Source organism: Zonotrichia albicollis, chromosome 3 (assembly GCF_047830755.1).
Source record: "Zonotrichia albicollis isolate bZonAlb1 chromosome 3, bZonAlb1.hap1, whole genome shotgun sequence".
In the NCBI taxonomy this organism is placed as follows: Eukaryota; Metazoa; Chordata; class Aves; order Passeriformes; family Passerellidae; genus Zonotrichia; species Zonotrichia albicollis.
In genome coordinates, this window is record NC_133821.1 from 45060736 (window position 1) to 45086084 (window position 25349).

The window sequence follows — 25349 nt, forward strand, 5'->3', positions numbered from 1 at the left end:
TTTTTAAATTCTTCTAATATTTTTCTAATTTTTTAAGGTTCCCTGGACTTAGATCAGGAGTAGTTTGTAGCCCGCTAGCGTCTTATGTTAACTCTGCTCAAAACCTAGAAGTAACAGTGGATAGCACATCAGCTGTTGCTTCTGCCAGGGCAGCTGGATTGTAGGAGAAAGGACTTTGCCTTATTGCCTTAACCTGCAGCCCCTCCCATCCTCTGTACTGTGCTCAGAACTGTTTGAGCTGAATGAAGAGTCCAAAAGCAACTCCTAACTCAGTTTTTTCTGTGCTCGTGCCTCAACTGAAGGATTCCCAACCACTAATTGGACTTGTGGCACAGCAGAGGGGAAGCAGCAGTATTTGGAAATTATTCCCTTGGACAGTTCAAGTTAATGGTATTTCAAAGAAGTTTGAGGCTGTAATGCTAAATGCAAATGGAAGAGGTTTTTTGGTCTTATTTTAAAAAATTAAAAGGGTGAAATTTTTTTTTTTGTGGGTTACAGTGTTGTGCTCCTGGATGGTGCTAGATGGCTGCATGCATCCCTGATGTGCCAAGCTGCTTAACTGGAGCTTAGTTGGAAATATTTCTAAAATACTGATACAGGCTTGAACTGCAAAGGCAGTGAGAGGCTTTGGGGTATCTCCTCTCTCCTACAAAGATATTTCTTTTTTTGTTTGTGTGTAGATAAGTATTTTTTTCTACTGTTTTTATTCAGGTAAGGAAACAGGTGAGCAGATTTCTAAGTTGTTAGATATACCTAAAATGTTACATGGTTAGCTCAGAGCTGGCAGCTGCTTGCAGTAGCAGTGACCTGGCAGTGGTCAGTGGCAGCTGCAGAAGGATGTGCCCACAGGCAGGTCTGGGTCTGGAACTCACTCGTTCTTTCCCATTGCCCTTTATCTCTGTGCCACTGCATTTCGTAGGTGTCTGTGTTGGCAAAGGCTGAGCTCTGGATTCTTAACCCTGTTTAGAGAGGGTTTCAGGACTGATTGTTCACAGAGGCACTGCTTTTCATCTGCAAGCAGAGCAATCACCGCTGACATTGGTAGTTTGGTATTTGCCTGCTCTCGGCAAGGAAAGCAGTGCTGTTGAAAAACTTGCAGTGCTCAAGTGACCAAATTTCAGTGAAGCCATTGCTATATTCCATCCTAACTGCAATATGTAGATACAGTTTGGTTTTAAACTTCAGATTTTTTACTTGAGCTGTTACTTCAGGTTACCTGTGGGTTTGTTTCTTGTGTTGTTGTTAGGGAGGAAATAAAGCAGCTCAGTCACTTGAAAAAGCACAACAGCAATAGAGGAAGGAGGGGACAATAATGAAGTAGAAGGCCTGGCTTTTGTCTCTCCCCATGAAGTCTGCTCTGCTTCAAAATATTATATGAACTATTTATTCTTCAAGTTGTATTAAAATAAAAATAATGCTGTTGGCCTTTGGAGGAGATTGCCTGATCACATGCAGACTTATGGAGCCAGACAAGAGAAGCCACAAGCAGGTAGTAGTCAGGAAACCAAAAAAAATCAGGCTTACATCATGAGTAAAATTCCTAGAGTAGTAAAAATAGCTGAGTTTTTTATTCCCTTTTTTCTACCTTTACTGCAGACTTTGACAGCAGTAGGTTACAGTGTTTAATACCCTTACCCCTAGATGAATTAAGTTGCATTCATTCAAGCAATAGTGCTATGGTGATGCTAGAAAAAAGCTCATGTAAAATTTATAGCCTCAAAATGACACTGTCAAGTACTTTTATATTTTTATACACCCCATTGTTTGTAAATATCCTCTGGTAAGCTTGAAAATAAAATTTATTTCCCTATCAGACTTGTTCTTTTTATTTACATGAATTCTCTCTCCTATCAAATGTTCTTAGGAGTAAATGGTTCTATATTTTCTTGTTTGTGGTTTTATTAAATATGTCCTGCTGTGGAAATTCAGCCAGCAGGAACTCTTTTTACATGCATCCTGTCATTATTCTCTTTATAAAAATATCTTCAGAGACGTCAAGGCATCTTGATTTATTCAAGTACCAAAGCTTGAATACATTTAAAGTATCCTTAGTGCATGTTTGTTACTGACAAGTTTTGATTCCACTAGCAAACATTTCACTCTGTTCTTTCATAAGACCCCCAAACCACTGTTCATTCTCTGTGTTCTGGTTTCTGTGTGTGCAGTCTTTTATTTCCACCAATACTGCTTTTAGTAGGCCAGTCCAGAGGTTTGGTGGGCTGCACCAGACTTATTCTGAAACAGCCATCATGCATTTTGTGATAGTACTTGAAATTACTTTAGTAACAGTTCATTAAATCCAGCAACAGGTGGTAGGGGAGACTTTGATTCTGGCTTATCTTTCTTGTCAGGATGTACAAGTCTGTGGTGAGGCAGCAGGGCAAAGAAATTAAAGCAGTCCCCCATCTTCTCGGGATTCATCAACATGTCATAGCTGCGAAGTAACTGCTCACGAGTTGCTGTGTCACCTGAATTCTGCAAGAGCACCTGGAAAAAAAAAAAAGCAGGTTAGAGCCCCTCCTGCATTCCTATAAATTCCTGCATACTTGCAATCCCTTCGTGCATCCTTTTCACTTAACAGTGCTGTGATGGTTGGTAGAACTGGTGAGATCACGGGTGGTGACCCACAGCCCATACACTGATGCAAGTTTTGCATTAAGTGCTCCTAAATATAATATGATCAGTTTACTTTCAGGGATCTGGAATAACATATCTAGCAGAAACAATGTGCTGATCTCACACCAACATGCTATTTTGAACAACTTCATTTTAAAACCAAAGATTTTTACTAGAGCTCTTGTGCTGCTTAAGACTATTGCCTGTGGACACTTGTACCTGCAGTCGGAGGTCAATGCCCATGTTCTTTAAAAACTCCCTCTGTTTTATGGGGCCTAACGTAGCTGTTTTTCCCTGCGCCATCTTTCGAAGGTAGCTGAAATCAACATCTGCTGTCAGGTCTGCTGTACCTGGAGCACTCAGCACATCGTGAAGTTGGTGATTCCGGAAACCCTGAAAATGAAATTGGAAGATTACACCCAGCTGTAGTCCAACCATCACAGCTGGAGACAGCAAAATTAAGCTGTGCCTTTGAGTGGTGACAATAGCAAATTACACGTGGAAAATGAGAGATAAATGTAGCAAGAGCTCAGATTAGCCTTTCCATCTGATAGAAACCCTTCTGGCTACTGATTAAACAGGAATTACTCAGTTCTATGCAGTTTTTGCTATTATGCCCACTAGGAAGTTTATCTTACAGGAACCTAATGATCAAAGATAACAGAATCTTTTGGCTTATTGCTGTAGGCAAATGCCTTACCCGGAACGTGTCAGTTTTGGTTCCATCGTGGCCGTAATCTGCGACCAGAGCAGCCCCACCATCCTTCTCTATCCGAGAGGCCAGCCTCTGCACAATGACACCAGCCTCAGGACACACTTCCACGTGGTCTCTTGTTTCTTCTGGCTAGTGCACAGTTCAAAGACCAGAACACCTGTATTAGCAGACAAGCACAAGGCAAGTATCCCTCACACCTGGTGTCTTGGGGCTGTTGCTCTGCAGGGACATGCAGGTACAGGAGGTGCATTCTAGACTACCCACACTGGCTTGAGCTAGTTTATACTATCACTCATTCTCATTTAGTATTTTCTGAGTGCTGGATTTCAGTACTCTCTTCAATAACCTGTAGTGAAATGCAAATTTTTCTACCAAGAATATCTGTATCAGGTGAAGCTTCCTTACTGCAGTACTTAAGGAAAATGGTGCTTCAGCTGTGCACACCCTTCTGAGAGGCCTTCCTGTGTGAGACTCTGTAGCCCGTTTAATCTCCAATACTTAATTTTGTGGCTTTGAGGAGTATCCAGTGCACTTCAGGAAGAAACCACAGCGACTTTCCATTAAAGGCCAGGCAGCTGCCCTGAGTACCCTGCTGCAGGCTGAGAGCCTGGCTGAGGCAGGGCCACTCTTGAGATGGTGATGCCACACACAAAGTGGAGAACTCTGCCTGTCACTTGCTGCCTCAGTTGGCTCTCTGAGGCATTTTCTGTGTTCAAGCTCCTATTTTGTGAGGTTTCATACATGTGGTAGTTTTTGTGCTGCAGTTTCACAGCATACAAAGCTAAATGCTTGCAGAAACTTTTAAGCTCTATTCATTTATAGACTGAGAGCCCTCTTCTTGCTGTCAGAGTAATTGAGAAGCACTAAACATACTTGAAAGAGTCAATAAAGATGTAAGGATGAGCTCTGGGAGGCATAACCTCACCTGAATGAAGTTTTGTGTTGCAGGGGTCCTGGATGGTGACAACACAAACCGCAGCTGGTCAGGAACTTGTGGGTCAATATCAACCAACACCTCACGCCAGCCCTTCTCCGTGCGCTGTTCAATGAGCCCGAAGCACTCAGGTTACACTCAACAGGTACCACAGTCTCTTGTCCATTTCATTGAAATAATATGTCAAGCCTTTCCACAAAGGTCTTAGGAACAGCACATTGCTAACAACTATTACTCATTCTTATTTAATTCCAGTTACTGCCTTAGAAAAAGCTTGTGGTGGAGTCTCATGTGCAGAGACAACAAATACAGGTTTAATTAAACTTAAAAGGAATGAATGATGCTCTGAAGAAGCATGCTGCCTCTTCTATTGAGAGTACAACATTTAACTTACCAAAATAAAAGATTTCATTCTACTGGTGACTATCATAAATTAGCTACTTCTGAATTATAACTAGCCTCTATTTTGCTGCTCTCATTACTATTCAAGTGAAAGCCCTTCAGTCTTTTGTTAGCAGTATTACAGAAAATCATGTGGAAATTAAAAACTGTGTTAATGTAGCATAAGGAATAAAAACCCCCAAAACTTTGAGAGTTATCTCAGCAGAAAGAAATTCTTAGCTTTCCTCAAGTTTTTCCATTCAAAAATAATTACTAATTTTACAGTTTTCAGCTGAATTTAGCCTTATTTGTCCAACTCAGTTAGAATTATTTCATCACCAGAGACAGGGCATGTGACTAGTTTGGCACCTTAATTCTGCTCTTCCTCAAGGAGAAAAAGTGTTTAAGCAGATGGTCACAATTAAAATAATAATCTTGCTATACCTGAAACTTATGTATTGGCAGGGCATCAAAGAACTCATGTGCTAGATAAAAGCTGTAACCTGTGGGAAGGTAAAAAAGAATGCATTAAATTATTAATACTTCCAGAACAACTTCCAGTTTAAAATAGTTTTATGATTTTTAATTAATTAAGCTAGTTAATGAAAAAATTGTAATTACTTCCAGCTTGCACACATTAAAGATACCATTTTTACAGCTAGCTCTAGCTACCAGTCTGTGAATTTTAGATCACTATCTTGTGAAAGAAGATTCAGGCAAAGCCAGTAAAGTGTTTTTTTTTTTTTAACCCATGAAAAGAAAAAGTCAGAATATAGGAAATTGGGTAGCTATGCCCAAATGAAGGTAGACCAAATAGATAGCAGTGATGAAAATGAACCAAGATCCTGCCTCAGACTCACAAGTAAGAACAAATATGTATATAACTACTTTTCTGTCCACTGTGAAGGCTAGCAGAGATGCCCTCTGCTATCAAAAACTGTCAGTGAAGGAAGGGCTTTAACAAGGCACTCTAGCTCCTTACCTGCTGGCACATCTTGAATGTCTCTGTACCAAAAAATGGGAATTCCAGTCTTGCTAATGCCTTTCATGTAAGCAGATTCATCCTCAGGGCTTGGCTGCACCTTCCCTCCTGTCAGCGTCACTGCTTGGATCTCGCTGAGTTTGGGGCTCACTTCTACCAGGTGAACAGAGACATCACATTTACTAAGGACAGAGGAGAGCTGCTTGAAGACCTATAAAGGCAGATGAATTCTATTAGGTGCAGTTTTGTGCTGTTTACATCAAAGGTGTAAGTATTAACCTTTCTTCTCACTATTTACTATTTACTATTCAAGGTAAAAGACTTTAGTTGGCTTTCACTAACAAAATCTCTCAGTTAGAGAGAGACTGCATTTTGCTCCTCCAGTAGGAAGTGTGAGTTTCTTCATAAATCTTAATAAAAGCTGCTACACTTCAAAAAAGTTGGCTATAGATTACAGGATTGTAAGGTAAGGACAACAACATGAAAAGCTAATTTGGAAGAGTAGTAGGCAGCTCCTCTAAGACCTGCAGAAGATCTAGCATTAGAAGAGAAATGGTTCAGTTTCCCTGTCACCTTGAAGAAGTGTTTGATATCCCACATTCCACTGTTTTTATAAACATATGTAAACAGACTAAAAGTTCTTATGTGGTGCTAAATCCCATTAGCAATCTTTTTATGAATCAGCAGCATTTTAATTAAGACAGCCATGCAGGCATGACTGAACACAAAGCATTAACTCAAAAGAAATAAGGCCCTGAAATGCCCAAAGGAATTAACAGTTTCATTCTGTGTTATTGTACTCCCCCATTCTGTTCCTTGCACTAAGGTCTCCATCTCAATTACACACACAGCAACACCTTCCTAGATGGTTTTCAGTTTGGATCACGTTTCCCTACACAGAAATAATTTACAATGAAATATTCCTGCCCTGCCCTTCTATCCAGTGGTGTTTGGAAGGTCACAGATGTGTCTGTGCAGTGGCACACACTGGCCCCCAGTCTGCTTCCCCCTGAGAGCCCTGGGCCCAGAAACTCCTCCACTCTAATCAGAGCCTGAGCTGCCACCCTGACTGAGGTGATGTGGCTACCAGAGAAGGGTAAACCCTGGCAGCAAAACATCCTCCCTTCAGGTTTCACTGTAGCTGTGGAATACAGGCAGAAGCAGAGAACAGGATGTTTTCACCTACCCGCAGGACGTCCTCGGTGAGGGTGCCCCGCCCGGGGCCCAGCTCCACCAGCTGCAAGGTGCTCGGTTTGCCCATGGCCATCCATTCACTGATGTACCATATTCCTATCAGCTGCCAGTGAGAAACAGCACACAGGCTATCACTTCAGTAATTACACACAGTAACAACTTCAGCACTCGGGGAAAATCATGCCTGCCTTTTGTCTGATAACTTAAATAACATGGCAACATTCTGTCTCAGTATTTCAAAGTTAAGAAGAATTATGGTACATAACATCTCATTCTTGTCTTTAAGTATTAACATTGGTTATTGATTGCTGTCAGCCCAGCAGAAGAAACTCTCCATCAGTAAATGTGAGGAGTCTGTTCTGACTGGAGCAAGAACTTTCACCTAAATGCACTGCCCATGTACCTTTGGACAAATGTTCTTCCTGACAATGCATTTACCAAAGCATCACTGAGAACAGGATTTAGCCAATCTTCACTTCTGGAAATGATACCAGAGTGAAACCAGATCAAACCGGAGTGAGCCAGATCAAACTCTGGAGATTATTTTTGAGGAGAGTTTTCACACTGGAAAAATCATCATAACTCTTTTTATTTGTAAGCAAGTTCTGAATGAAAGTGAAGCGTTACTAAGCACAGATGGTGTTTCAGACAAAGGACTTTCAGTAAAACAAAACTCCCTTTCTTCCCTCAAAACCAATTTTTCTCTTGGGAAATAACTTGAACCTTATCATTGCTACTCCAGTATTTTGACATTGATAAGGTATCTGAACACTGGCTTGGAAATCAGTTGGGATGGAAACTGGAAGAGACCACATTGTGCCACCTGGACCTGTTCAAGTAAGTCATCCTAGAGCACATGGCACAGGATTGTGTACAGATGGTTCCTGAATGTCTCCAGTGAAGGAAACTCCACAACCTCTCTGGGCAATCTTGAGTGCCAGTGCACAGTAAAGTTCTTCCTCATGTTCAGGTGGAACTTTCTGTGCATCAGTTCCTGCCCATTGCCTCCTGTGCTATTGCTTGGCACCACGGAGCAGAGCCTGGCTCCATCCTCCTGGCACCTCCCTTCAGATGCTCACAGACATTGATGAGGTCCCCTCTCAGGGCCTCTCTCCAGGCTGAACAGGCCCAGCTCCCTCAGCCTTTCCTCATTAGAGAGATGCTCCAGAGCCTCAATCATCTTTGTTACCCTCACTGGAGCCACTCCAGGGGCTCCATGTCTCTCCTGTCCTGAGGAGCCAGGACTGGACTCAGCACTGCAGATGTGCCTCACCAGGGCTGGGCAGAGGGGCAGGATCAGCTCCCTTGACCTGCTGGCACTGCTCTTCCTAATGCACCCCAGGATTCCACTGGCCTTCTTGGCCACAAGCGCTCACTGCTGGCTCACGGATGGCTTGTTGCTCACCAGGATTAGCCCGCGTGGTTAAAGTACAAGTAACTAACGACGCGAGGAGCAGCGTTACCTCTCCGAACACCTGGCTTATTTCGGGCGAGGTGATGAAGTCCCCGCTCTCGCCGACGCCGCCGCGCCGCGTGTAGTAACCCTGCGAGGGGGAAGCGGCCCAGGGGCCGCGGTGAGCGGGGCCCGAGGCCCGGCCCCCTCGGCCCGGCCCGGCCCCGCCGCACCTGCCCGGGGTTGGTGAGCGCCTCCCGCATGTACTCGGCCACCGTGACCGGCCCGCTGGCCCGCAGCTTGCGCGCCAGGTGCCGCAGCATCGTCCCGGCCCCGCCGGCCGCCGCCGCCTCGCTCCCCGCGCCCGAGCAGAGCCGCGCCGCCGCCGCCGGAGCTGTGGGGAGAGGAGGGAAGAGAAGGGCTCAGAGGGGCGGCCCCGCGAAGGGCGGGAGGGAAAGCGGGGACAGGCGGCGCTCACCGCGGGGAGCGGCGGCGGGACAGGGCAGCCGCCGGCGGCCCGCCAGGAGCGCGCGGCGAGCGAGAGGCAGCACCATGGCAGTGGCTCCCGCTTCTCCCGCTCCTCCTCCTCGGTCTTCCTCCTCCTTCTCCTCCTTCTCCTCTTCCTTCTCTCGGCCCGGTCCCCGCCGGACGCGCGTCAGGCCTGTGCGCGGCAGCGCTTCCGGCGGGCGGCGATGGCGGCCGCATTCTGGGACTTCGGCGTGGGGGAGCGGAGGAGGGCGGGCGGCGACAGCGGCGAGGAGGACGACGATGATGACGAAGAAGCAGGAGACGGGGATGCGGGAGGGTTCACGCTGGAAGAGGTGCTGCGCCTCGGCGGCACCAAGGTGAGGGAGCGCGGGAGGAGCGGGAGCACGTGGCGGCCGGGACCCCCATCCCGGACGGGCCCTTGCGGGGCGCGGGGGGTGCGGGCACACGCAGGTGTTGGGAACAAGTTCTTTGCTCAAGGGCTGGTGAGGCACCGGGAAAGGCTGCCCAGAGAACTTGTGGGTGCCCCATCCCTGGAGGTGCCCAAGGCCAGGCTGCGTGGGGCTCTGAGCAACCCGGCCTAGGGGAAGGTGTCCCTTCCCATGGCAGGCAGGTTGGAACTAGATGGTTTTAAAATCCCTCTCAACGCAGATCATTCAGGGATTCTGTGGGGAAGCCTTGGGAGTCTTGCCCGTGACAGCTGTGCCCTGTCTCTGCAGCAAGATTACCTCATGCTGTGTGCTGTGGATGAGGAGAGCGAGATGGTGGACGGCGGCAAGAAGGACACGATCGATGACCTGAAGGAAGGGGAGCTGGAGGCGTTCGTCAGCTCCCTGGGGCTCAACAAGTATGCAAACAGTTGCCTGGTGGTGGAGGGGGATGAGGATGATGATGATGGCGGCAGCAAGGAGAAGGAGAAGCCTCCAAAGAAAGAGAAAAGCAAAAAGGAAACAAATCGTCCTTCACTAGAGGGGAAAAAAGAAAAAAAAGGAAAGGAAAAAGCAAGCAGTGTGAAAGACAGCAGGAAAAAGCAGGCTGGTGGTGATCAGGGCCAGCAGCCTTCCACAAAGAAAGAAAGGCTGGAAGAAGATTTTGAATTTCATGCAAGGCAGGCAATCCTGATCAAACCGGGGGGCAAGTGGTATGATATGGAATACACCAACGAGTTCTCTCCAGAACCACAGAATCAGACACTTTTGTCCAAGTACAAGGCCCTGGCCCAGAAGCTGTATGAACACGAGACAGACCTGTTTAGGAATAAGACAGAGTATCAGAAGGGGGCCTCTGCTGCGTGGATTAAAACTGTTGTGTCCTCGGGTACCTTGGCTGACAGGATGGCAGCAATGACCCTTCTCATCCAGGACAGTGCTGTTCACAGTCTCCAATTCGTTGAGAACTTGATAAACCTCATAAAGAAAAAGGGCAGCAGGCAGCAGAGCCTTATGGCTTTGGATACTTTCAAGGAGCTTCTCATTACAGATATCTTACCAGACAATCGGAAACTGTGGTCGTTCTCCCAGCGACCCCTTAACAGCATAGTGCAGATGTCGAGTGGCAACAAGGACTCACGAGACAGGAGGTTGATCCTCTGGTACTTTGAGCATCACCTGAAACTGCAGATAGCAGAGTTCGTGCAGGCCTTGGAAACACTGAGCCATGATTGCCTGACAGCCACGAAATCCCGGGCGCTGGCAGTGTCCCACGAGCTGCTCTGTAACAAGCCTGAGCAGGAGAAAGCTCTGCTGGTTCTGCTGGTGAACAAACTGGGTGACCCTCAGAACAAGATCGCCACCAAAGCCTCCTATCTCTTAGAGACGTTGCTTCACAAGCATCCAAACATGAAGGGAGTGGTGTGCAGTGAGGTGGAGAGGCTTCTGTACCGCTCAAACATCAATGTGAAAACTCAGTATTATGCTATCTGCTTTCTGAATCAGATAGTCCTCAGTCATGAGGAAAGTGCACTGGCTAACAAGCTGATAACTCTGTACTTCTGCTTTTTCCGGAACTGTATAAAGAAAAAGCATGTTGAATCCAAAATGCTCAGTGCTCTTCTTTGCGGGGTAAACAGAGCTTACCCTTACGCTGAGACTGGTGATGAGAAAGTGAAAGAGCAAATGAACACCTTGTTCAAAGTTCTGCATCTTGTGAACTTCAGTACCAGTGTCCAGGCCCTGATGCTGCTCTTCCAAGTGATGGACTCTCAGCAGACTGTGTCGGACAGGTACTATGCAGCGCTGTACAAGTAAGTGGCAGGTTTGCATTTTTATATACATTTCATTTTAATTTAAATTTCATTTTAATGGTAGTCACCATTAATTTAAAGTTGTAGAAACACTTTGCTTTTAAGATCTTCCTAGTTTCGTGTTTCATTGGCTAAAATTCCTGATGTTTTGTAGAAGCTGGAAGCTGCTTATGATTTCTTTGATTTAACATAAGGATAAAAACAAAAGACAGTGATAAGTCCTGAGAGCACATGTGCATTTCATCCTTTGCCACTTTTTTGGTGGCTTGCTTTACTTCCAGATCTTATTTGAAACTAATTGATAACTGTTCCTTCTGAAATAATCACTTTTACAGGTACTAGCCTGTAAAGTAATTAGGTCTGTAAATTGGGCTCGTAAATAGCCTAAAATCTTAGTGGTTTTTTTTTGGTTTTTTTTTTTTTGTCCTTATTTTGAGGAGGAGGAATATTATCTTAATTTTTTTAGATTATTTAATTTGTGTAGCTGGAAAGTTTTGTGTTATAAAAATACTGCTTTTTTTTCTTGTCCCTGCTGATTGTTTAGATTCTTTATAGGATCCTTACAGGCTTCTGTTTAGATGACTAAGGGGAAGTTATTGATGTTTTTAAAAAAAAGGAATTTCAAGTTCCCTGAGAATGTGGAGTGTATTTAAGGGTCTTACTGTGCTTGGCAGCCTGGAAAAAAATTGGAACAGAAAATGAACTTGTCTGTTCAGTACAAGTGTCTGATCTGATTGTGGATGTGCTGATTTTTAACCATTTGCTTTCTTTTTTTAAATGAACAAATCAGATTAGTTTCTTAACACTGAATAACTCAGATTTTGAAACTGTTTTCAGTTGAACTCAGTTTCTTTTTATTTTCTTGCAATATTTTGTTTACCAAGGCAGTTTGGTTTTTTTTTGTATTAATCTTCAGTGTTTCATATATATCCAGAAATATTACACAGCTCTTGACAGTTCAGGGTTGAAATGAATAGTATGAAGTCCTGAGGAGCAACCTGTTTTTTAGATGGCGCTCTGAAAAATGTAGGTAATTGTTGTTAATAGCAGTTATTCTCCTGTGTGCATTGTGACAACCAGCAAAATTTCTCCTGTGTGTCCTACAGGAAGCTTCTAGATCCTGCTTTAGCAACGTGCTCCAAGCCATCCATGTTTCTAAATCTTGTCTACAAGTCTCTGAAGGCAGATGTCGTTTTGCGGCGTGTGAAGGCCTTTGTGAAGAGGCTGCTCCAAGTCACTTGTGGACAAATGCCTCCCTTCATTTGTGGAACCCTGTACCTTCTGTCTGAGCTTCTGAAAGTAAAACCAGAGTTAAGGGCCCAGTTACAGGATCACATGGTATAAGATGGTTTCTTTATCTCACTACTTTTTCAATAAGCACTTTTTCCTAACCTGTCTTTTAGTAACCATTTGCTAACATGTTTCTTGAGATGGGGAGGGACCATTGTAGTTGTGTGTTCTAAGCAGTAAAGTTCTATTTTAAGTGCTATATCAAGGACAAAAATCCGTATTTCTTAAACATCAACCATAATTTGTTTAAATTTTTAGAAGTAGCTCAAGAACTTTATGTGCGTTTTTCTAAAAAATCAGAGTAAATATGGAAAGGAAAAGCTGTTTGCTAATGGTTTTTGTTTTTTAGGGTTCAGATGATGAGGAGTGCTTTAAGGATCAAGAAGAGGCTGAAGAGGATGAGGAAAAATTTGTGGATGCTGACAAAGAAGTAGGAGATGAAAAGAAAAGCGCAGTGGAAAATTCTGCTAAAACAAACAATTCAAATTCATCAGCCTCGTGGGTGCATCATCTGAATATGGGAGGTAAGTCAGCAAGAAAATAGATAATTTAACAGCTAAGAGTCCATAACAGGGACATGCTGGTCAAGAGTTGTTGTAAGATTAAGTGAGTAAAACATTATTTTAGTTTTTAAATTTAAGTTTGGTTGAAAGTGACCACTCAGAGCAATTTATCTGTTACCTCAGCAGTGATGAGACTCTTGACTAGTGTGTTTCAAGGGCAGCTGAATACAGCCTTGTCCTGCTGCCAGATGAACCCTGGCCTGTCCAGCTGGGAGTGATGGGCAGCATTACTGTCATGGGGAAATAAGAATAATACTCTTGTAAAGTTGCCTGAGAAAATTTGTTTTGCTCCCCTCCACCTCACAGGCAGGAAGGGTGAAGCTTCCTATGATCCTCTGCACAGAAGTCCTTTGTACTGTGGTGCTGAAAGTACAAGCCTTTGGGAACTGAAGAAGGTAGGACATTCTTGAGCTGCTGTTGTTGAGTTTAAAAGTGAGGCCCTTGTATGAAGAGAGGAAAAAACTTGGTTATTCTTAAGGTAGCTAAAGAGAAAGGTTAAAGCTGACACATTGTTCAGCTTTAAGCTTGTATATATTCCATACAGTACTGATATTCTTGAGTGGGGAACAGAAATTTTTTAAGTGGGGATCTGGACAATAATAATATTTTTTGACTATTGGATCTTAGCTTTGATCATTAAAGCTTTTTAGTGTTGACTTAAATAAAATTGAAAGTGAAAATGTATTTAATGCAAATAAAAGTTTGGAACTTGAAGTTCTTCAGTTGTTAAAGTGCTTCATCAGCCTTGCATGGCTATGTGTATGTCTGATATTTGATAAGTCACAGAGTGATCTTAGAACATATTTTTAATTAGAAATAAATTAATGACTCATGTTTTTCAGCTTTCTGAACATTTTCATCCATCTGTGGCCCTGTTTGCAAAAACGATTCTAGAAGTAAGTGCTTTTGCTAGCTTGTTGCTTTGAAGTTTGATATTTTATGTCAGGTATCTTTTGCCATTTGAAAAAACATATTATAAAGTCTCCTTGCAATTTGTGGGTAACTAGCAGCTCTGCAGAACTCTTATCATACTCTAAAATGCCAAGCTTTTCATGGAATGACAATGTTATAAGTAAAGGATACTGCTTACAAAAGTTTTAGTTTTGTAGAAATGTAGGTATTATATAATGCTTAAAGCTTTATTAGAGGTTTTTTAATATCCTTTTATTTAATTTTTTCTTTTTAAATATGGGAAACCCCACTACAGGAACAAATTCTTTTTAAAATACTGTTGTATGCAAAAACCACTCCAACTTTCACAGATATGTATTTAAAACATTTATTTTTCATTTGAATATATGGTATTGAAATGATGTTGAGTATACTGTTAGCACGGTACATTGCCAGGCAGTTTATCACTGAAACAAAGCAAAGGAGTTGTGGTTTAGTTAAGCAAATAGTGAAATTGCAAAAAGAAGGATCTGATCAGGGTTATGTGGTATTGTATCCCCAAATCTTTATCTTTTTAAAGTATGTTTTAATGTTGTCCTTGAACTGATTGAGTCCTCTGTGTTTAGATGGTGTCTTTCTAAAATTGACACCTTAATGTTTTTTGGCTTTTTCTTTCTTTCAGGGAAATCACATTCAGTACTCTGGTGACCCTCTGCAGGATTTCACCTTAATGAGGTTCTTGGATCGCTTTGTGTACAGAAATCCCAAGCTCAGCAAAGGCAAAGGTAGGCACTTCTCTGTAGCTGTGATCCTGGTTGTAGGTGCTCTCTGAATTGTCATTCTCTCAGATTGGCCTTGTTGAGTATTTGGGGTGCAAGTGGTGGAACAGAGGAGTGGGATCAGTCTTCAGGGCTGTGGGAGAGATGTCTGTAACCCAGAGCCAGCTGACAGCCACATCCTGCTGCCCTCACACCTGCAGGGCAGAACTGCTCCCTTTGCAGGAATCAGCAAGGGATAGGGAGATGTAAACACTACAGAATGGTTGAGGCTAGAAGGGATCTCTGAATCATGGGCTCAGGCAGAGACACCTAGAGCAGACTCTCCAGATGGCTTTTGAATGTCTCCAAGAGTGGAGACTCCACTGCCTGTCTGTGCAATCTGTGCAGTGCACAGTTGTGCTCACAGTGAAAAAGTGTTTCCAGGTGTTCAGGTGGAGTCTTCTTTATCAATTTAGTGACCCATCACTTGATTTCTGCAGTATGCCCATGTCTGCCTTGTACTGGAGAGCTCAGGCCTGGGCACAGGGCTGCAAGTGTGGTCTGACGAATGCCAGGAAAACCATCAGCCTTCTTTGCTGCAGGGACAGTGTTGGCTCACAGCCAACTGGGTGTCCACTAGGACTTACCAGGATGTTCTTAGCCAAGCTGTTTCCAGCTGGGCAGCCTCCAGTGTGTACTGGTACCTGGGGTTGTTCCTCCTTCAGTGCAGGACTTTGCTCTTCTCCTTGTTAAACTGCTGGAGGTTTCTGTCAGCCATTTCTCCAGCCTCTTGAGGTCATTATGGATGGCAGCAAAACCCGCTGGTCCGTCAGCTGCTCCTAACAGTTCTGTATCAATAGTCATAAAGTAAAAATTCTCTCTGATTTATATTCTGATACAGAAAACACCAGCAGTGTGGTAATGCAGCCAAAGAAGAAGCAGTTTATGAAGGATATGCAGAATCTTGCAGGTAAGTCTGGCCCTTAAATCAGTTAAGATTATGATGACTAAAAAATCCTTGGTTGGTTGATGTAGATCTGCACTGTCTATACTGTTTGTCTTAGCGATAAAAGAAAGTGCCATCCATCAGGAGTGGTCATGCCTGATGTTCAGGATCAGACCTCATCTTCTTGTAAGGATGTGTGGAATCTTCACAGATGGAACTTTGGATCTGTTGAATCATTTGAAAAAAAATTATGTAGAGAAAGTCAGTTATTCTACAGCCATTTTAATTTTGTTTATTATGATTGAAAAATGGCTTAAATACCAGAAAAATAGATCTGTATAATTATTTAAATCACATTAAGTTCTTCCATTAAATGATGTGGATTACTCTGTACAATACCATGGCTGCAGTTGTTATTAGGATGAGTGTAAGGTATCTTTGGCGCTGTTATTTTGCTGAGTCTTCCTGCCTCCAGAAATAAGCTGCCTTTTGTCCAGTCCCACTCTTTCTACCAATCAAGAGCAGGATTTAGTTTAAAAACCAGCAGATAGAAAAACAGAGCAAACTGTCAGTAAAACATGCCACTCGAGGACAGAAGAGGTACAGTGTCTCTGTAGCATTCCCAGGGATGTGCTTTTCCACCAGCTTTGAGTCTGTTGTGTTGCCGAGGTTTTAGTTATGCAGATTAGTAAGTACTGACGTACTTTTTGGCTGGTTTTACAGCTCTTAAAGCTGAAAATAGAAATTTTAGCCTATACACTTTGTCACATTTTTTAGTTTATTCAGAGTTTAAGGAGCAATTGAGGAGCAATTCTGTCCTGAGGAATATACTACTAATAAATAAATAAAATAGTGATGTTAGTTTCAAGATTAAAGAAAAGCATCTTAAAAACCTGCCCCTGTCTGAAAAGTTTACAGTATTGTTACACTGGAGATGGCTGAAACTGAGATTACGCATTTGAAGTCTTCTGTACAAAGAACTCTTTTGTATATGGTCAAAATTGCCTTATGTGTTAGTTTGAAGAAGTTTTTAGATAAGCTCCCCATTATTGAATGGATGACACCGTGTGCCTGCTTGTATCTGTGTGTGCTGTTTAACCTCTGGAAAGAATAACCAGCATTTCAGCTTGGGGTAAAATCAGTTCATTTTTTCTTTTTGCAGTCAACAGTAAGGAATTCCGGGCCAAGGATGAAAGCAAAATCCCAGTGGATGAAGTGTTCTTTCACAGGTAATGGAATACTTGTGAATGTTCATTTGAAGTGTTGTTTTTTTAATGCAGTGTCATTAAAACCTGCTGCATTTTGTAAGTACTCTCTGGTTTTTCAAGTATTTTCAAATTTTGATTCATTTGAATGACTTAGTGCTTTATTTGGACATAATTTTAACATTTGTCAAAAGTGCTTAGGAAAGAATATCACCTATGAACAAAGGCAATTGGGGCTTGTAGTTTAAGTAAATTAGGTAAGCTGACATTACAATAGAGAAGCCTTAAGTAGTGGGTAATGGTGAATATCTCGTGGGTTGTAATTCTTATGCATTAGAGGTATATATAATAAAAGCTGGAATATAGCTTGTTTATGTTATTAACATCAAAGCTTATTAGAATGGAACAAAGCAAAAAAAAGAGGAGCTACTTTTCAGAATATTTAGATTTTTATTACTTATAGTTCTTTCTCTTTCTTTGAATTTCCTTTGAGATTATGATATAAAAATGCAGTTGTAGTACTAAAATTGAAGTGATATGCATTTGGCAAAGATTTGTTTTTATTAGATCAAAATACGGATTACCTCTGTCTCCTTAGCAAATTATTATTTGAATTAACTTCATTTATTATAAATTAATTGATACTATAATATTGAGGAATATTCTGCTAATAAATAAATAAAATAGTGGTATTAGTTTCAAGATTAAAGAAAAGCATCTTGAAAGCACCTGTCTGAACAGTTTACAGTATTGTTACATTGGAGATGGCTGAAACTGAGATTACACATTTTAGGTCTTCTGTACAAAGTACTCTTTTGTATATGGTCAGAATTGCCTTCTGTGTTTGGTGGTTCTTTAACATGAAATGAAGGTGAAAATGGCTGACAGAAGATAAAACTTAAGACCCAAAAGAAGAGGGCTGTGTGAGAAAATGTAATAAAACTTGATGGGTGAATGTCTTCTTTATTTTTTCCCAGTTATATTCAAGTTGATTTTGATCCTTTTTTCCTTCTCAGTCTAAGGCAGATTTTTACATCTTTGTTGTGTTTTTTTATAAATTCATTATGTTGAAAATAACTTCTGCCACCTTTGGTCAGTGAAATTTTATTGTTTTAAACATTACAGTAGTGACTGATTCTTTGATAAACAAAGGATGTACAAGTCTCTTGATTTTAGATGTGTTTGAAACAATCACAGTTTTCAACTGGCAACATACATGGGCAACAGTTTGCAGATTTTTTAATAAAAAAAGTCATAAAGATCATCCCCTGTCTGTTGTTTCAGATTTTATTCAAAGTTTGATAAGAAGAGAGAGAAACAAAAGCGTCTGGATGATGAAGAAAGTGTGGAAGATGTGGATGATGATGAATTTGAAAGAGCATTGGGTAAGGCTGTGTTCTTCCTTGCAGTAACTATCCCAGTATTCCCAGATTTTTCAAATTACTAATTTATCCTTTTTATAGTTCATATTGTGTAAAGGAGCCAGATAGAGGAATATGGCAGTGGGAGAAAACTGGCTTTCCAGTGTTCTTTGTGCTACTGCTGACAGCAGTTCCTGCTATGTGCTGTGTGAGCTGCCTGGGTGGCTGTTTGGAAAAGAGGCCTTGCTCCCTTCCCTGCAGTAGTCAGCTTGTTTGAGTGGCTGGAAATTTTCTGATTTTGAACTTACACTCATGAGTGGCAGTTCATGCCCTTTTGTTCTCTTCCTAAGTCTGAGTAACCTCTTCTAACAGCACGTAACATTTGTCTCTGCTTTTTCTTTACTGCTGGGCCTTTTTCAGTCTTGCTTACAGTTTCTCTCATAGTTTCTAATGTCTTTCATGAGGGTATGAGTTCAGGATGGTCATTGGCAAACTTCTGCAGTAGCCTTAGCTCTTCCTGTAGCATGTACTTTGCTTTGGAATAAGTGTGTGATTTGTTCCAGAATTTAAATTTGTTAGTGTACCAGAAAATGTCCATTATTTTATTATTTCAAATTTTACTTACATGTGTTAAAAAAAAATCCAGTTAATCTCCATAAGTGTTTTGTACCATATTTTGAGAGAATTCTACATTCTTTTATTAGGATTCTTAGTGACTCAATTAATAGGATCTTAGTTACAACAAGAATTTGTTACTAATTGCCTTTGTCTTTTATTATTAGTATCTCTAATGAGAATTTGCTTCATAAATTCAGAAGCTTCAAATAATGGCCTTATATCTGAAAATTAGATATTTTGCAATGGTAGAATCCTAGAATAGCTTGGGTTGGAAGGGACCTTAAAGATCACCTCATTCCATCCCTCCTGCCATGGCCAGGGACACCTTCCACAGGACAGGTTGCTCAGAGTTCCATCCAACCTGGCCTTGAACACTTTGAGGGATGGGGCATCCACAGCTTCTCTGGGCAGCCTGTTCTAGTGCCTTACTACCCTCAGAGTAAAGAATTTTTTCCTAATACCTAATCTAAACTCTTTCAGTGTGAAGCCATTCCCCCTTATCTGGTCACTACATGCCCTTGGAAAAAGCCCCTCTCCAGCTCTCATGTGGCATCCTTTAGGTACTGGAAGGTACCTGCTGGATGCAATGACTTGCATATTTCTTCGTAGTAATAACATTTTTCTTTATCCCTAGATACTTTTGAATCTGCTGATAATGCCATTGTTGACCAGGATGACCTTGATTTTGCTGGGTAAGACTTCAGATTAGTTCCTACTCCTCTTGTCTTAATATCTGTATAGAGTTTTACTCTGTGGAAGGAGATAGACTTTTTTCAGAATAATTTAGAATATCACCTTGCAAAAAATCAGCAATATCAGCAAAATCAGCAATATCAGATTTACATTGAGTAATGCAGGTTTTCTGCATGTCCTGTAATAGTCCCATAGTGATGACTTTGGGATGCTTATAGTCCTTAAATGAGACTTGCAGTATTGGATTGTCTTAATTAATTAATTAATTGTTTATTTTATATTTATTTATTTTATTTATTTTATTTATTTTAAAGGAGTGACCCAGGTAAGCAGTGTAAAATCTTGTTTTTCATTGTCTCAGGTTTCTGTTTGAGAATTGCCAAGTACAAAAGGAAGCAGAATGAGGCATAATGGCACTGCTGCCATAAGTACTGGCTGTAACTGGACCTAATACAGTTAATAAGCTTTGTGAGATCCAGAGTCTCAGAGCTTAGTTCTCCTTCCAAGTCAGCACTTCCATTAATCATCATTTAGGTGGGAAAGGACCTTTAGGTTCATTGAGTCCCATTGTAAATGATTTAGCAGCTTCTATTTTACTCAAAGTATCTATAATGCAGCATTTGAATTTGCACAGAGACTTTTTCACTTGAATCAACAGCAGAACTAAAGTCTAAACTCCTAGTGAAACTTGAAACATTTTTGTGATCTTGACTGGTGTTTAATAGAGCAGTTTGTGTTTTACAGAAAAGACTTTCTGAAAAGGAGCAAACACCCAGAGGAGATAAAATACTGAAGCTGTCATTTATGCTAATTTCAGAGTAGGATTCTCTCCAGAACTTCTCAAAATAGTTTACTTTTATAACACAACTGCCTGTACCAATGTTGAAAACATACCTGAGTGTATAATACGTATATTTTAGGTCTCAGCCTACATTTGCAGCAGTTTGCAATGATGTTGAACTTTCCTAACACATTCTTTGCCAGTAGATAGAGGTCATCTAGATGCAAACAGTATTTTTCCAGATGAAGTGCTAAGCTTGTTACATCTTCTTTTAGTAATATAAAAAAAAATCCCAAGGGCCACAAGAAAGGTGAGGGATCTGGTGCTGACTGGGAGGATTCTGATGATGAAGATGACTTCAGCGATCTGGACGATGAGGAAGTCTCCTTAGGAAGTATGGAGGAAGACTTTGAAGAGGATATGGATGAAGAGGGAGGTGTATTTATGGATGTGTCTGAAGATGATGATGACCTAGGTAAAGTGCCATTTGTTACTGAAAAGCAAGAAGAAAAAGCTTTAAAAATAGGTTATATAATATGTAACTACATATGCAAATTCCAGTTTAGTTATCTAGGTGGGAAGTTTGGCTTTTAGGCAAAGAAATGACAAGTCCTTCTTTGTACAATGAAGTCTTAAGCATTTCCAGGCATGATCTCCTAGGTGAGAGTGGGAATTAGACATCAAAAACTTCCAAATGAGACCTGTTTCTTTCATTCTGAAAATTTGTACACAAATAACTGGCTTCCATAGGCAGAAATATTAAAAGAGCTCAAGGAGGAAAAAAAATCTGGTAATTTGATAATTTTTGTGTTTCTTCAGACACAGTTAATGCTGTTTTGTTTAGATTAAGTCACTTTTATTGAAATGGCTGTCTCACATGTAACAGCTTACTCTTGTAATACAGCTATGTACTCAAGTTTTTCTCAAGTTTTTATTGCCACTGGAGTAAGTAACTGGTTCTTGTACCTGCATGATTTTATTTTTTTCACCTGAAAAGCAGAATACAGTGCATATGGCTGGAAAAGCAGAGATCAATGGAGGATTTCAATGAATAACTAAAGGTCACAGGAAGTTGACTGAGAATAGAGGCAGTAAACTGTTCATACAGTTGTTAAAACAATCTTTCATGATTATTATTTCACCAAACTTGCCATGCAGACATTCAAGGTTTACCTAATGCCTGCTTTTAGCTTTTGTATTCTGTGTATCATAGTATCATTCCCTTTTGGTGCTGTGGAAACAACAGAAAGAATAGCACACCAAAGACCAATTTTTAATGGTCCGTCTTGAGGAAATACTAGATTTGCTTGTGTGCACTGCCTTTTAAAGATTTGGACCATTTTGACAAGTATGCCTAGAAAGGAATTTTAGTCTCTGCTGCACTTTAAATACATGTACATCGTGTGAAAATTGGAGACTGATGTATTTGGGTTTTTTTCGTATCAGACTCAAATAATGACAAGCAACTGAAATCCGTCAGTAAAAAGGGCAAGAAAAAGAAAGATATGAATTTTGCGGGATCACTGGAAGGTAAGAAAAGACTGATATGAAAGCTTAATAGAAATAAAATAGTTCAAAAACCTTTGGAATAGAGGGATTTACTACAGCAAATAGAGGGATTTACTGCAGCAGATTTTCACATTTTGGATCTAGGTTCAGATTTGAATAAACCATAAATGAAAAGGAGGTTATCCCCAGCCAGCATAATTCACAGTAACAATCTGCTATTGAAGAGATGAGAATTGAAGGAGGAATTTTGAAGGAGGATGAAGTTGTACTGGTGCTTTGTGCATCTGTTACACCTGATACACAGATTTGTGCTATTTAATTCTTGGTTGGAAACTCTTTTTTAGAGGGGATGAGGAACAAAGATTTCTAACATAGCTAATGCAGATAATCTCATTAAGAAAAAGTTCTAAACATTTAAAATGTGGTAAAACTTGTTTTAGTGTCTTTGGGAACCTGAAGTTGTGTCTCATAAGAGCAATACTCTTTGTTTGAAGGATCCAGGCGAGGAAAGAAGAGAAAACTCCAAGATGCTGGTATACTGGCATCTGCAGAAGAGGTGAGTTTGATCAGTGCTTAACAAAAAGTGATCAAGCATTTCACCTGCTGCTTTATAACAGAATACTAAATTTTCTCTCTTTAAAGTTTGGCTATCTGCTGGATGAAAATGCTGGTTCTAAGTTCGACAATATTGGAATGAACGCCATGGCCAACAGAGATAATGCGAGTAAGTACACGCTGCAAGTAGCAGGCAGCTGTAATGCTGAAATTCACTTCTTTCCCTTCAGGTTCTGTATGTGAAAAATGAACCACCTTTAACTGGAACACAGGGTCAGAAACCACACACAGCAGGGACAGTAGCTCAGCATCAGTAAAACGTGACAGTTTTCTCCAGTGACAAGAGATGCCCAGTGCTAAATACTAAGTGGGAGTAGTGGAGCGAATAAGGCTTCAGAAAAGAGGGAGAGGCTGTCCTTGGCCCTTTGACACTGAACAGGGACAGGCAGGATGCTGTTTGTCAAGCATTTGTGTGAATTCTGCTCAGGTAAAGCGTCCATGATTCCTTGGGAAGGGAAAGCATAAGGTACTGCTGTCTTTACTTGCCTACTGGACTGTCTCCTTGCAGTGTTAGTGAAGCAGAAAGACGTTTTCCCAAAGTAATTCTAATGAATTACGTGTGTATATGCTGATTCAGTAAACACTGCTCCTAACGCAAACGTGTCTAGCATTAGTAAAATACAAAGCAGTGTCTAAAACTCTGAGATGGTAGGTTTGTTTTGTGAAACAAAAAAACCCGCAGCTTTCTCAGAAAAAAAAGCAGTTTGCACTTCATTAACTTTTATAAATACAATAGTCAAGTTTTAACTTGGACATGATTGATCTGCATGCCACATCATGGTCAGAGGTATCCATTGGCTCCTAAATTCTCATCTTTCCTTCTCCAGATGTCAAACAGATCCAGTGGGAAATAGAGAGGGACAAGTGGCTTCACAACAGGGATGTGAAAAGTATCATCAAAAAGAAGAAACAGTTCAGGCACAGAGGGCTGAAAAACAAGTTCAAAGGCAAGAAATCAAGACGATGAACTTGATGTGGACATTTAAAAAATAATGATTCTTAAATAGTTTTTTATTTAATCTTTCTTACTTCAGTTCTTGCTGCTTAACCATGTCATCTGGTCATTCTCCCTTATGCCATGAATTCCAGACCACTCATTGGATTTGTAATAAACTGAAAAACAGGAAAATCCATGTCAGCTCTAAGTCAGACATATGTGATGAGCAGCCCCTTTGTGGCTGGTTTTATTCAGTGTATAACCCTCCAGCTCTGAGGTCTCTGTCCAACAGTCTGACACTCCAGCCATGCCTTAACAATAAAAACTTCTGCAGTGTCTCCTGGGGAAAGTTTTAAGCCATCCTAAGATATTGTTTTATATATTAAGATGCAACAGAAGCTTCAGCCATCCTTCTGAAGCCAACGACTACAAACTCACCTTCCAGAATTGATGGAAACCTCTTCTGCATTGTGTATCTGAAATCTGACAAGAAAGATAAATCACAGTTACTTTCCCAGCATATATTAAGATGAATAATTAAATGCACTATTTTTCTAACTAGAGTTGTTTCATCAAAATTTGTTGAAATTTTGCTAGTTACAGCCATCATTAAATAATGTGATAGGAATTTATTTTTAAAAAATAATTTCAGAGACTTTATTCAGGTTACTCATACATGCAGCCCCATCATTGCAGTGTTCTCTGAGCTTCCTCACAATTGTGATAACCAAGTCCTACAACTCACAGGAAGCTGCATGCCTCTCATAGACTGACATGCAGATAAAACCAGGGAAATTTTGTTTCCTTGTGCAGATTTAGATGTTCAGTGAACCATTCTGCGGGCCGCTCTTGACAACCCAGTAGAAAATCACAACAGGTTTATGCTATTTTAATTATTTACAGCAGCTTGTAAAAGGATGTTAGCCATTCTAGTACTAACACAAAAAAAGCAGTAAAAGCCTCTGAGTTCACTGAGCTGTTAGATTAGCCCACTGCACCTTATGAAACTGCAATTATAGAGAATATGCAAATGGATATAAGAATTGCGAAAGAGGAGAAAAAATCCCAAAGATGAACGCCCAGCATCAAGTTACAATAGACTGAAAAACATCTGTTCTCCATATTCTTGTTACATGTATTTTCTAATAAAAATGTAAAGATGGCTGAAATTTAAGAGCCTGACACCATCTGGATCCTGGAAAACAAAAGCAGACTGATGTAAAGGTGAAGCTCAGCTTGTACTCGGCATGAAGACCACACCGCTGCTGAAATGGGTGGATTTCTGCCCTCCCAGCCAAAGCAGCAGCTGCCTTTTGGCTCACCCTGACCCTGCAGGCAGGACAGCTCTTTTCCAAAGGGACACAGGTCTATCTAACCAGTGCTGCACCCTGCAGAGCCCTGCATGCAAAATAAGGCTGCTGCTCTGCAGAGCAAGCCTCCTTGTAGTAACCAAGCTGGGGCTTTGCTTATTCTTTCTGTGTTACCTGGACACGGAATCCTGAGTAAGAGACTGAAGTTAAACAATCTGGGCGACAATGGGGGTGGCCTCCTGCCAGCCGGCTCTGTCCTCAGCCTGGGAAATGTCAAATTGCAAAGGCTACGAGACCCAGACACAGTCAGGACATCCCTTCAAGGGCTCAACATCAGGTGCCTGGAATAGGACTGATCAATTCCTGCCTCATTTGCGGACAGCCTCTCTCCCTTTCAAATCTTTATCCGGCCCGGTGCCGCTACTGTAACACCGGGCAGGATTTCTTTTTGTTCCGGGTGTGGTGGCGTGCTGCCCCCCGAAGGACTGATTGCTCGCGGGCTTGGGTTTGTAAAGCTACACCAGCAGCTCGTTCTTCAGAGGTAAATCCTAGTGCCAGCGAGCCAGCCCTGTGCGCCTGCACTCACGCCCACCCAACTCCTGACCCCGCACGGCGGCATTTCCTTACACAGCCCGGGCGGTGCGCGGAGCTCCGCGGGCACCGCCGGCGGCCCCCGCGCGGAGAAGCCTCCCCTGCCCGCCCCCCGTCCCCGCCGGGGCGCGGCCCCCGCCCGCCCCGCCGCACCTTGGCTGCGGTCCATGGCGCGGTAGAGCAGGAGGGCGCCGAGCAGCCCCGCCGCCTCCAGCAGCAGCAGCCCCCTCAGGACGCGCCGCGCCATGGCCGGGGCTCGGCGCCTTCCGCCGCCCGCAGCGCTGCGCAGGCGCCGCCGCTCCTCCGCCTCACGGGCCCGTCATGGCCGCGGCCCGGCT

General features: G+C 42.0%; 2 protein-coding genes and 1 long non-coding RNA gene across 4 annotated transcripts; 1 reads left to right on the plus strand and 2 right to left on the minus strand.

Moving 5' to 3' along the window:
• Nucleotides 1–1994: 1994 nt before the first annotated feature.
• Nucleotides 1995–8920, minus strand: NDUFAF7 (NADH:ubiquinone oxidoreductase complex assembly factor 7). Of its 2 annotated transcripts, none has more exons than XM_074537289.1 (10): nucleotides 8767–8920; nucleotides 8449–8609; nucleotides 8286–8366; nucleotides 6815–6925; nucleotides 5629–5839; nucleotides 5091–5149; nucleotides 4257–4370; nucleotides 3317–3460; nucleotides 2836–3009; nucleotides 1995–2487 (listed from the first exon to the last, which is right to left on the minus strand). In XM_074537289.1, the coding sequence occupies exons 1-10, from the start codon at nucleotides 8918–8920 to the stop codon at nucleotides 2275–2277; spliced, it is 1422 nt and encodes a 473-aa protein (XP_074393390.1). In that variant the 3' UTR covers nucleotides 1995–2274. The 2 variants fall into 2 exon arrangements, with proteins under 2 accessions (XP_074393390.1, XP_074393392.1); XM_074537291.1 differs by having other exon boundaries at nucleotides 8694–8830.
• CEBPZ (CCAAT enhancer binding protein zeta) lies at nucleotides 8908–23673 on the plus strand. The gene is made up of 16 exons (XM_005492674.4): nucleotides 8908–9060; nucleotides 9421–10943; nucleotides 12050–12281; nucleotides 12583–12757; nucleotides 13103–13191; nucleotides 13639–13692; nucleotides 14370–14472; nucleotides 15347–15415; nucleotides 16554–16620; nucleotides 17881–17981; nucleotides 19210–19267; nucleotides 20325–20524; nucleotides 21496–21579; nucleotides 22053–22114; nucleotides 22201–22282; nucleotides 23001–23673. Exons 1-16 carry the CDS (start codon nucleotides 8908–8910, stop codon nucleotides 23138–23140), a joined length of 3192 nt encoding a protein of 1063 aa, XP_005492731.1. The 3' UTR covers nucleotides 23141–23673.
• On the minus strand, nucleotides 20977–25349 carry LOC106629714 (uncharacterized). The gene is made up of 4 exons (XR_001333101.3): nucleotides 25165–25349; nucleotides 23549–23593; nucleotides 23203–23286; nucleotides 20977–23101 (listed from the first exon to the last, which is right to left on the minus strand). It is a non-coding gene; the product is annotated as an uncharacterized LOC106629714 (long non-coding RNA).

Coding starts and splice junctions, on each gene's coding strand:
- CEBPZ (XM_005492674.4), top strand. CDS start 8,908: ATGGCGGCCGCATTCTGGGACTTCGGCGTGGGGGAGCGGAGGAGGGCG. Junction 9,061..9,420: donor TGCGCCTCGGCGGCACCAAG/GTGAGGGAGCGC, acceptor CTGTCTCTGCAG/CAAGATTACCTCATGCTGTG. Junction 22,283..23,000: donor GGCCAACAGAGATAATGCGA/GTAAGTACACGC, acceptor TTCCTTCTCCAG/ATGTCAAACAGATCCAGTGG.
- NDUFAF7 (XM_074537289.1), bottom strand. CDS start 8,920: ATGCGGCCGCCATCGCCGCCCGCCGGAAGCGCTGCCGCGCACAGGCCT. Junction 8,367..8,448: donor CGCTCACCAACCCCGGGCAG/GTGCGGCGGGGC, acceptor TCCCCCTCGCAG/GGTTACTACACGCGGCGCGG. Junction 4,371..5,090: donor TGCCAATACATAAGTTTCAG/GTATAGCAAGAT, acceptor CTCATTGAACAG/CGCACGGAGAAGGGCTGGCG.